This window comes from Leucopleurus acutus (assembly GCF_964270905.1).
Source record: "Leucopleurus acutus genome assembly, chromosome: 20".
Classification (NCBI taxonomy): Eukaryota; Metazoa; Chordata; class Mammalia; order Artiodactyla; family Delphinidae; genus Leucopleurus; species Leucopleurus acutus.
In genome coordinates, this window is record NC_139162.1 from 13,842,689 (window position 1) to 13,855,710 (window position 13,022).

General features: G+C 38.8%; 1 protein-coding gene across 3 annotated transcripts in view; it reads right to left on the bottom strand.

The window, feature by feature from the left end:
- Positions 1 to 210: 210 nt before the first annotated feature.
- The window catches only part of HYDIN (HYDIN axonemal central pair apparatus protein), a gene marked incomplete at both ends in the record, with an annotated part of 352,197 nt that continues 339,385 nt past the window's right edge, over positions 211 to 13,022 (bottom strand). For all 3 annotated transcript variants that reach the window (XM_082863052.1, XM_082863051.1, XM_082863050.1), the window contains 3 exons: positions 211 to 693; positions 2,292 to 2,516; positions 12,664 to 12,894. In XM_082863052.1, the coding sequence (XP_082719178.1) occupies positions 211 to 693; positions 2,292 to 2,516; positions 12,664 to 12,894 (939 nt within the window). The remainder of the gene's footprint in view (positions 694 to 2,291; positions 2,517 to 12,663; positions 12,895 to 13,022) is intronic.

The window sequence follows — 13,022 nt, forward strand, 5'->3', positions numbered from 1 at the left end:
TACCATGTTTAATATGGAATATCTATATTTCATACAGATATCTGGAATTCATATAATGCGGAAATAAGTGCCCCTGTAATTGAACTGGAGGATAAAACAGTACCTTTAGAATTCTGATTATTTTCTCTATTCTTCGCAGGGCTAGAACCACACATAGGTATTAAGGCTGAGGAGACGGCTTTTCCATGATGCCGCGGGCCCTGGTTCCCACTAGGGGGTGATCCCCTTCAGGTAATAAACCCATTTAATTCCAGTGTCGCTGCCTTCGCCGGGAGGGCAGGCTACAATCAGCTTGCTGGTGATGGGTGTTTTGCTGCCTGATGGGTTTCCTCCAAAGTAGACCGTGATGTTGTTGATCTTCTTGGGCTTCACGGAGTCTATGGCGCGGACGGAGAAGGCCGGGTTCTCCACCGTGAAGGAGAAGGTGACCGGGTGGTAGAAGACGTTCTTGAAGGGGATGACTATGTTGCACCCGGCTCGGATCAGGAAGGGGCCTTGCGGCTTGGGCGGCAGAGCCACTCCGAAGAGGGGGATGATGTACTCGCCACCCACGAGCGATGACAGGCTCAGGATGCCCTTGCTCTCGCCCAGGCGGCTGGGCTCGAAGTACACCTCCACACTCGCCTCGGTGCCGCCCTGCACCCCGGGGGCCGCGGAGATGAACTTTTCCGTGTGGAAGTCTGGACAGTCGGTCTGAAAGGAGAACAAACGCGCTCGGCTCACCCAGGACTCTGAAGAGCAAACCAGCAGTTCACGTCCGTCCCCAGCCCTCCACCCTCCGACATGAGCAACCTACGCTTGCGTGAGGACGGGCAGGTTATACAAAAGCTGTGCCCTTAAAACTCCCTTGAAGAGTAGGTGTTACTAGTTTATCCCCGTTTTACTACAAAGAAACCAAGGCCAAGAGATGTTAAACAGACACACAGCGGGATGATATGGGCGGCAGTCCTGGGTGCTGCCCCCCCGTATCCCGTGCTTCTTTCCTTCCACTGCCCCTGGAGGACCGGAGACTCTGGCTCCTCGTGGACGGCTGGGACTAGTTCTGGACAATAAGTTGAGAGGAGAAGTGCAAGGTGTCCCTTCCACACTAGAGCCTTTATTTGCCAGAGCAAGTCCCTCTGGGGTCTTTTCACTCCTCTGCTGCTATGACTGGAAACATCTGAGATAGTGGTTGCCCCTCAGCCTGGATCCCTGGGTGGCTGTGATGAGCAGAGTCCCCTGCTGACCTTCCCTGGATAGAGAAGCACGAATGGGAGGCAAACCTTTGTTGTTTTAAGCTACTGAGATGTTGGGGCTGTTTGTTACCACAGAATAACCAGGCTTCTCCTGACGGATGGGGATGATCAAGAGCCTATGCCTCTTTAAAATTCATGAATCACTACGTTGTACACCTGGAACTTATAAAATCCTGTACATCAACTATACCTCAGTTAAAAATAGAGCCTATGCCTTGTGACCATGGCCATGAGACTCTGATGATAACTGGGCACACGGCCACCCAGTGTAAGGCTACACTCCTAGCTCCCCTTGTTGCTGGGTGTGGTCACATGAAGTTTTCTTCAGTAGAATGTGAGTGGCAGTGATGTATGCAGCTTCCCTGTTTTCCCCAGGTAGCTGGCTGCAATGTGGATGTCACAGTAAACCATCTTGGTCTGTGTGCACCGCAGCAACTCCCTATAGAGGGAAGAGCATCAGGAAAGAAGGGTCTGGGTGCCTGATGTCACGGAGCTGCCATTCCAGCCCAAACTGCTTATGCCCACACTGCTATCTGAGAGAGGAATAAACTACTATTTTGTTGGTTTGCGGGGCTTTCTGTTTCAGTAGTTAATCCTATATTCACACTGATTTAATAGCTAACACATATGGAACACTTACTATGGGCCAGGATTAGTTTTATATACCTATTTAAAAATCCTGACAGCTATCCCGTGAGAGTGTTAGTAAACTATTCATACAAAGAGTAAACGGTGAAGCCAGGATTCAAATCCAGGTCTGCTGGATTCCACAGCCGATACTCATGACCACTAAGCTCTGTCGTCTCACTGTACTGACCACTGAGTATGTTGTGGGAAGCAAAACTCCCCCTACCCCAACCCCAGCTTGTTACGCTAGAAAGTCTGTGAGGAAGAACCCAGGCCTGGTACTCTTTGTTTCTAGCTGGGAGTTTCCAACTAGATAAAGCACTTGAGTCTGAGTTTCACATTTCTGCACCCGCCGTGTCCCCCTCCCATTATTTTGGAGCCCAGACTTCTGGAAAGCATAGGGCAGAGGGTGAGGCAGGGGCTGCTCACCCTGCAGTAGTATTCTGTCTTCTGCCGGGCGTAATTGGTGAACTTGGCAAAGATGCTCTGGCCACTGCCGAGAACAGCCTGGAAGTGGACAGGCTTTTCAGGCAGTGCTGGCGTGGTCTTCAAACTGAGCTCATATGGGTAGTAACCCAAATCACTGTTGTGCAGTGTTAGTTTCCCGGAGGTTTCTCCAGCTTTCAAGGGCTGGAATTCAAATGAGAATGTGCCCTGCAATAGAAGATGAAGGCTCGGGTGACGCTGAACGTCTGACCCATCCTCTGCCCCCCGGTGACCTCACAGCAGGTTGGTAGCAGATGCTCATACTGACCTTGAGCCTGGGGGACCTCTGTCCAAACCAGCCCACTTTTCCTCCTATGGACCCCTTCTACCTTTCCCTAGTCTGGGTATTTCTATATCTGGAATCTCTTTGAATCTAAAAAAAGGTACTGGATCCTCTCTTGAGAAGCATAATTATGGAGATGGGGGTGGGTGGGCTGGAGGGGCAGGAGGGCTGAAGGTCAGGCAGTTCTTTCTTTGCTCGTAGCCCATCTCTGAACAGTTTCCTGGGTTCTATCATCATTTGGGGGAGGCATTCTCCTTCCTCTATTATCATCCAAAGCAAAACAAAACAAGAACCAAGGAGTACTGCTTATAATAGCAAAACAAGGGAAACAATTCAAATGCATTAGCAGTAAGAGACTGGGTAAATAAAGTATTCTTTATTCACGTCAGTGGAATATTACGTAGCCATTACAAAGGAAGAGGCAAAGCTCTAAGCGTTGAAATAAAAGGTGCTGGTAATATTTTAAGTGCAAGAAAGAAGGTTCTAGAAATGTATATAAAGCTCTAGAAATGTATATGAGCTTATTTTTGTGAAGAAGATTATGTCTATGTATGTACAGAAAAGAGACAAGGGTATGTCGAATTGTTACCAGTAGTTATCTTAGGATGGGGGAAATGGGACTGTGGGGACTTTTACTTTCTATTTCATGTACTTTTGTAGGGTTAAAATTTTGTTTTTATCATGAGTAGGTATTGTTTTTGTTTTTTTTTTTAAAAAAAACTACTTCTGGGCTTCCCTGGTGGCGCAGTGGTTAAGAATCTACCTGCCAATGCAGGGGACATGGTTTGAGCCCTGGTCTGGGAAGATCCCACACGCCATGGAGTAGCTAAGCCCGTGAGCCACAACTACTGAAGCCCGTGTACCTAGAGCCCGTGTTCCGCAACAAGAGAAGCCACTGCAATGAGGAGCCCGTGCACTACAATGAAGTGTAGCCCCTGCTCGCCACAACTAGAGAAAGTCCGCATGCAGCAATGAAGACCCAGTGCAGCCAAAAATAAAATAAATTAAATTTATAAAAAAAAAAAAAAGAAAACTACTTCTTCCTGAACAATAAAATAAAGAGGATATCACTAAGATTACTGTAGATGTTTAACAGAGAATACAGTACAAAAATTTACATGATCTTACAATTAAAAAAATTTGGATGAAAATGGACAAATGTATAAACAAATATAAATTACAGAAACAGACTCAAAAAGATAAAGAAAACCCATATAGTCCTATAACCATGAAAGATATTTAATCAATAAAAAAAAATAAAATAAAAAAATATATAAATATATAAATAATAAAAATAAATAATAAATAAATATAAATAAATATAATATTTAAATAATATAATAATTAAATAAATAAATAATAATAAATAATAAAAAATTAATTAAATAAATAATTAAATAATATAATAAATAATATAAATAAATAATAAATAAATAAATAAAATAAATAATATTTAATAAATAATAATATATAAATATATATATAAAATATATATATAAAATATATATATATTTTATTTTATATATATATATTTTATTTTATATATATATATTTATTTTATATATATATAAATATATTTATATATATAATATATATTTATATATATAATATATTTATAAATATTTATAATAATATATATATAAAATTTATAAATATATAATATATTTATAAATAATATATAATATATATATATTTATTTTTATTATATATATATATTTTATACATATATATATTTTTATATATATAAATATATATATAAATATATATATATTTTTATATATATAAATATATATATAAATATATATATATTTATATATATATAAATATATATATATATTTATATATATATAATATATATATAATATATATTATATATATATTATATATATATAAAAATATATATATTATAATATATTTATAAATAATATATTTATATATATAAATATATTTATTTATATTTTATTTTATATATATATATTTTATTTTATATATATATATTTATTTTATATATATATTTTATATATATATATATTTATTTTATATATATATATTTTATATATATATAAAAAATAAATAAATAATAATAAATAAAAATAAATAATATAAATAAATAATAAATAAATAAATAAAAATAAATAATAAATAAATAATAAAAAATAAAAAAAAATAAATAAAAAAAATAAATAAATAAATAAAAAAAATTTCCCTTAACAAAATTCCAGATCACAAAGCTTTACTTTTAAGTTCTACCAATCTAATATTCCACAAGTTCTTCCAGAGAAAAGAAAAAGAGGAAACCTACCTCAACTTGACATCAGAATCCAACAAGGAGAAAGGAAAATTGGATGCTAGTTTCCCTACTGAACATATATACAAAATGTCTAATAAAAATGTTATCCAACTGATCCAGCAACATATAAAAAAGAGAATACTACATGACTAAGTTGGGCTTATTCCATGAATGAAAAGTTGGTTTAACACTGGAAAAACCAATCAGTTGCCACATTAACAAATTAAAAGGAAAACAATCAAAGGAGCATCTCAATAGATGCAGTAAAAGTATTTGATAAAACTCAACATCCATTCATAGTGTTTTTAAGAAAGCTCTTAGCAAACTAGGGATAGAAGGAGATACCCTTAATCTGATAAAGGGTACCTATAAGAAACCCAAAACAAACATCATAATAAATGGTGAAACTTTGAAAACTTTCCCTTCAAGATCAGCAACAAGATAATGCCTTCTGTTGCCTTTCTGGTCAACATTGTTCTGGAGGTCCTAGATAGCCCTATAAGGCATGAAAAAGTACTTAAAGGAAAAGGTTTAGAACGGAAGAAACAAAATTGTAATTACTTACAGATGATATGGTTGTACATGTACAAAATACAAGAATCTACAATTTAAATTATTATTAAGTGAATTTTATTTATAAGCTGTTTGGGTAAAAGGTGATATACAAAAATCAGTTACATTTCTAAATGATTGCAACAAATATTTAGAATATGAAAATTTAAAAAGATGCTATTTATAACAGCATCAAAATATACAAAACCTAGAAATAAATCTAACAAAAGATGAGTAAAGCCTCTACGTAGAAAACAAAAAAACATTATTGAGAGAAATTAAAGAAGACTTAATGGAGATTTGCTCATGGATTGGAAATCTCAATACTATAAAGATTCAAATTCTCCCCTATGACAGACAGGCTCCAAGATGGCCCCCAGTAACCCCTACTTCCTGGTATTCACACCCTTGTATAGTCCTCTCCCACACTGAACCAGGTTGGCCTATGTGACCACAAGTATGTGGCAGAAGAGATGGCGTGTCACTTTTGGGATTAAGAGGAAAAGACTGTGGTTTCTGTCTTGTGCATGCTCTTTCTTCTTTGCTGCCTCACTTTCTTTTATTTTTTTAATTTTTAATATTTTTGGCTGCGTTGGGTCTTCGTTGCTGCGCGCGGGCTTTCTCTGGTTGCGGTGAGCGGGGGCTACTCTTCGTTGCGGTGTGCGGGCTTCTTATTGCGGTGGCTTCTCTTGCTGCAGAGCACGGGCTCTAGGCATGCAGGCTTCAGTAGTTGTGGTACGCGGGCTCAGTAGTTGTGCCGTGCGGGCTCAGTAGTTGTGGTGCATGGGCCTAGTTGCTCCGTGGCATGTGGGATCTTCCCGGCCCAGGATCAAACCTGGGTCCCCTGCATTGGCAGGCGGGTTCTTAACCACTGCGCCACCAGGGAAGTCCCCTCACTTTCTTTTAGATCGTTCACTCTTAGGTACGTGAGCTGCCTCGTTGAAAGCAGCTCGCGGGAGAGGCCACACGGTGAGGAACTGAAGCCTCCAGCTAACAGCCAGCAAGGAACTAGGACCTTTCCAACAACCAACCACATGAGTGAGTTTGGAAGCAGATTATCCAGCCCCAGTCAAGCCTAGGGATGCCTAGAGTCCTGGCTGACAACTGACATCCTCATGAAAGCGCCTGAGCCAAAACCACCCGGTTAGGCAGCTGCTCTTCGATTCCTGATCCTCAGAAACTGTGGAGGTAATAAATGTCTGTTGTTTTAAGTTGCTGAGTTTTGGAATAATTTGTTGTGGATCAACAGAAAACTTATACATTCTTTTTTTTTTCCTTCTGCACCACGCAACTTGTGGGATCTTAATTCCCCAACCAGGGATTGAACCCAGGCCCTTGACAGTGAAAGCGTGGAGTTTTAACCACTGGACCACCAGGGAATACCCCAGAAAACTTATACATTCTTAAAATAATCTATAGACTTAATTTAATCCCAATCAAAATCCCAACAGAGTTTTTTTTTTTTTTAAGGAACTTGACAAGCTGATTTAAATATATATATGGAAATGCAAAGGGCCAAAAATGCAATGCTATTCTTGCCAAGGTACTCTTGAAAAAAAAGAATATAAGAGATTATTAAGTCTTAATATAAAGCTAGAGTGATTGCTTGCTTGGCCATATATCAAACTATACTATAAAACTGTAATAATTAGGATGCCATGGTATTGGTACAAGTTCAGAAATTGAGTCATTATTATATTATAGGAAACCTAGAACAGATCCATGCATATATGGACACTTGATTTATTTCACAAATGGCCGTGTAAATCAGTGCGGAAAAGACGGTCTTTGTAGTAACACAGTCTGAGATGATTTATATTCACTTGGAGAAAAAGGAAACTTGACTCTTGCCTCACGTCATACATTAAAACCAGTCAGGTTTTGAGCAAGCCGCTGCACAGTCTTCCCAAACCCCCACAAAACACTCAGACCAACCAGCTTAACGACAACATCTATAACATAACTAAGTGAAAAGATAAGCTACCAACTCCAAAAGATGGGTGAGTAGGGCTGATTACTCACAGCCATGAGACTGGTGTGAGTAAGCCACTGTCTGGGAGGAGTGGGAGAGAGAGCAAAGGAACATCAGTCTGAGAGCCAGAGAATCACCCTAGATGGAGGGTCCCACTCAACCTGGGAAACTCGACGGGACAACTGACAACAGCAGCCTAAGCTGGAAGGATGATCTCAGGCTCTAGTTTATCGCTAACTGCAAACATGTCACAATAAGATTGGGTGACGTGGGGCAGCTTAAAACCAAGTTACTTTAACTACCTTCTAAGACAAAACCTTGTGCTGAGAGAAACCTTTGAGAGTAGAATCTATTTGACTGTGACTGAGACACTTAGGGCAAAGGAAAGATAAAGCTCAGATAAAGGTGGGGAGAAAAAAGAAAAAAAAACCCTAAAAAGTACAAAGCTGTATTTTAAAAAATATTTGTGGTAACAACAGAAGAGAGAATCTTAGTTACGTGAAGCTACAAAAGGTATCCAGGGCCCCCTTTTCCTTCTAAAAGCATGGAAAAAGTTAGAATGAACAACAGAAAAGGAATAAAAAAGGTGAATGATGAGCAGAATAATATTGCTATAGACAATGAAGACATGCCAGGAAGAGATCACTACAAAACAAAGAGAAAAAGAAAACATAGAACAGATAAGATAAACAGAAAGTACAGATTTGCATGTACACCTGAATACGTCACTATTTACACTCAATATAAATGATGTGAATGCTCAAGTGAAAAGGAAGCCTTGCTAGACTGGGTTAAAAAACCAAATCCATCTCATCTGTACACCGTTTACAAGAGACACGTTTAGATCATACAGATAGAGAAAGATTGAAAGTATGATGATTAAAAAAACCCCACACCATGCAAATGCTAACCAAAAGAAACCTATATTAATATTAGACAAAATAGATTTTAAGGCAAAAAGTGTCACTACAGACAAGGAAGATCAGTTTATAATGAAAAGAGTTTCAAGTCACCAGAAAGATATTATAATTTTTATTTAACTAGTAATATAGCTTCAAAGTATATACATAAAGCAAAACATGACAGAACTACAAAGATAGATACACAATCATAGTAGTATATGTTAATATACTCTCCTAAAACTGATTAAACAAGCAGACAAAACTATCAGTAAGGGTAAAGAAAACTGAACAACAAAACAGCAAATACATTCTTTTCAAAAAGAGATGGAGGATTTTAAAAAAGGACTATATTGGGCCATAGAGCATGTCTAAAAAAATTCTAGAGTACTGAAATAATATTGAATATATTCTCTGACCACAAAATAATTTTAAAAAGTGGTAACTAGAAAAATCCACATCTTTGAAAATTAAGAAACTTCTAATAAACCAGGAGTCAAAAAATAAGTATTAATAATAGTGAAAATTAGAACACTTTTGAACTTAATGATAAAAAATACTACATATAAATATAAAAACTTGTATGCTGCAGCTAAAGCAGTACTTAGTGGGAGATTTATAATCTTAAGTGTGTATATTAGAAAATAAAGAAGACTACAAGTTAATCCCCTAAGTGTTTATCTTTGAAATTAGTTAAAGCAACACTAACCCAAAGGAAGCAGAAGGAAGGGAATAACAAAGATAAGAGTGGAAATCAATCAACTAGAAAGCAACCGTACGATAGAGTGTAACAACAAAGCCCAAAGATGCTTTTCTGGGGAAAAAAAAAAAAAAACAGTTGAGAAACCTCTAGCAAGGTTGATCAAGAAACAAAGAGAGAAGGCACAATCACCAATATTAGAAATGAAAAGGGGACGTCACATAAAAAAGGTAATAAGATTCGTGCTGTGAGACCTAAAGTTCTTATGAGGTTGTCTAAAATGAAAAAACACGTCAGCCGGGCCTCTGGTAGCTCCCTGTGTGCTAAATGTGTCAGTGACAGGATCAAACATGCTCTCCTTACTGAGGAGAAGAAAATCGTTGATAAAGTATTGAAGGCAAAAGCACAGCGTCAGAAAGCTAAATTAGAAATGAAGCTTCTTTTGACACTCTCTTCACTAAGTGGTGCTGGGAAAACTGGACAGCTACATGGAAAAGAATGAGATCAGAACACCTCCTAGCACCATACACAAAAATAAACTCAGAATGGATTAGAGACCTAAAAGTAAGGCTGGACACTATAAAACGTCTTAGAGGAAAACATAGGCAGAACACTCTTTGACATAAATCACAGTAAGATCTTTTCTGACCCACCTCCTAGAGTAGTGAAAATAAAAACAAAAATAAACAAATGGGACCTAATTAAACTTAAAAGCTTTTGCACAGCAAAGGAAACCATAAAACGAGAAGACAACCCTCAGAATGGGAGAAAATATTTGCAAGCAAAGCAAATGACAAGGGATCAATCTCCAAAATATACCAACAGCTCATGCAGCTCAATATCAAGAAAAACAAACAACTCAATCGAAGAATGGGTGGAAGACCTAAATAGACATTTCTCCAAAGAAGACATACAGATGGCCAATAAACACACAAAAAGATGCTCAGCATCACTAATTATTAGAGAACTCCAAATCACAACTACAATGAGGTATGACCTCACGCCAGTCAGAATGGCCATTATCAAACACTCTACAAACAATAAATGCTGGAGAGGGTGTGGAGAAAAGGGAACCCTCTTGCTCTGTTGGTGGGGATGTAAATTGATACAGCCACTATGGAGAACAGTATGGAGGTTCCTTAAAAAACTAAAAATAGAGCTACCATATGATCCAGCAATCCCACTACTGGGCATATACCTTGAGAAAACGATTCAAAAAGACACATGCACCCCAATGTGCATTGCAGCTCTATTAACAATAGCCAGGACATGGAAGCAACCTAAATGTCCATCAACAGAAGAATGGATAAAGAAGACGTGGTACATATATACAATGGAATATTACTCAGCCATAAAAAGGAACGGAATTGTGCAACTTGCAGAGAAATGGATGGACCTAGAGAATGAGTGAAGTAAGTCAGAAAGAGGAAAACAAATATCATATAATATCACTTATTTGTGGAATCTGGAAAAATGATACAGATGAACTTATTTGCAAAGCAGAAATAGAGACACAGATGTAGAGAACGGATGTATGGATACCGGGGGTGGGATGAATTGGGAGACTGGGATTGACATATATACACTACTATGTATACGACAGATAATTAATGAGAAGCAGAGGAACTCTGCTTGATGCTCTGTGGTGACCTAAATGGGAAGGAAATCCAAAAAAGAGGGGATATACGCATATGTATAGCTAATTCACTTTACTGTACAGCAGAAACTAACACAACATTGTAAAGCAACTATACTCCAATAAAAATTAATTTTAAAAAATGAGGGTTTTTTGAGTACCAAAAAAATCAAAAAACAAAATAAAAGGTAATAAGAGGATAGTAACAATGTTATACCAATATTTTCAGTATATCGATGAAATGGAAGGGCTCTTATTACTGACTCAAGAAGAAACAGAACATCTAAATAGTCCAATAACCCACTGAAAGAATTAAATCAGTAGTAGACGATCTTCCCACAAAGAAAACACCAGTTCTCAGTGGCTTCACCAGTGAGTTCAAAGAAGACATAATTTCAATCTTTTATAAACTCTTTCACAGAATTGAGAAAGTGAGAAAATTAGCAAAAGTGACACCCAAACTGAACAAAGAGTATGAGGAAGGAAAACTGTGGTCCATTCTCATTCATGAGCACAGAGGCAAATCTCCTACACAGACTATTACCCAACTAAAATCAATCTGTATGTAAAAAGGGAGTTATCAGTTTATGAGGAGTCTATCAGATTGGTAAACTTTAAAAAATTCTGACAATACCACGGGTTGGTGAACTCGCATTGCTGATTGGCAGTTATCTACTGATTGGCAGTTAGAGGCAGGCACATCCTATGACCCAGGGATTCCACTCCCGGGTGTACACTGTGGAGAGATACAGGCGCATGTGCATCAAGAGGGCGCTTGTGCAAAAAGAACCATAGCAGCATTTTCCACGACAGCCAAATGTTGAAACCAACACAAATGTCTGGCCATAGTAGGATGGATATCTAAATTGTGGTCTAGTCATTTAGGATAGTCTACAGCGGTGAGGATGAATGAACCTCAGCTGTGGGCAACGGCATGGAGGACCGTCACAATTCAGAACTCTGAGCGAAAGAAATAAAACATTATAGAATGTATATAGTATGATTTCTTTTGCATAAAGTTCAAAAACAGGCAAAACTAAACTATATTGCTTAACAGCAAGACACGATCATTACAAAATAAGGATAGTGGCAACTTTTAGGAGTCAGGGAGAGAGGGGTGTCTGGGGAGGTGGCAAGTTTTAATTTCTTGGCCTGGGTATTGGTTTAACAGATATTTATTTCATAATTTTTTGTTTAAACAAACATGTTTGCATGCATATACATGTTTATATGTACACATACATATATGTATATGTATGTTTTATATACTTTTCTGTATCGTTCACAGTGAAAAATATAAAAATACAATAGAATAAAGGGCATGGAGACTCTCTCTGAAGAACAAAACAGATAACTAGATTCTGAAAGTGAAGGAAGAGACGGAGTGGGAGTGCAGGGAACAGGCCTGGTGGGCTGAAGTTGGGGAAACAGAAGAGATTTTGATGGAATCCGGACAGTGAGAGTTTGGAGTGACAAACTGATGAAAAGAGCATTTATCTTCCCACCAGTTCATAACTCCGGGCCATGTCTGCCCAACCACTGTCAAAGTCTTCTTGGGCCGCCTCCCTGAAGTGGTCTGCGCATAAACAAGCACATAGACAAATGTGTGTGTTGGACACTCGACACACTATTATGTGTCCCTTGCTGTCCTTTTCACCACATATATTCTATGTGACTTTTGTAATTAGGAAAAACAAGAAGAATATTTTAAATTTGAGCAAGGCAAACAAACACATAATAGAGACAAGTCCCTTTTACATGCCTGAACCGAAGCTCTATGTGGCCCTGGTTTATGTGAGGACTTGGGCAGCAGAGGAAAGGAGAGAACAGGAGCGCTGTCGACCAGTCGATCATCCCTTGCCCTCCCGACCACCGCCAAGGCTGGCCCAACTAAGGGATGCAGAACGTGGATCCAGAGGCCCCCTGGGCGGAGCCTCCAGCACGGATATGGGGGCGGGGAGCCCCTGGCAGGCAGGGCCATACCTCAGAGTTGGCCGGCACCACAAACTGGGAGGGCAGGCTGATGTCGGGCACCCTGCATTCCGTGGAGAAGGTCACCGAGTAGGGCAGGGGGTTCTCCACCTTGATGGAGGCCGACGTGCTTTGCCGGACAGGGCTCACCATCTCGATGGTTTTGATGATGCCTGAAGGGATGACCTTGAAACTCACCACGTAGTATAGGAACTCGTTGGTCACCTCGTTTCGGAAGATCACCTGGGTTCACAGAGAGAGTGGGAGGAAGTGGGGCAGAGCAGAGGGGTTAGCCCAGGGTCCTCCGCCGTCTACACGATCCTTCTCCCTGTTTGCAGTGCGTGAAGCACAGGGACCAGGCTGACACAGGC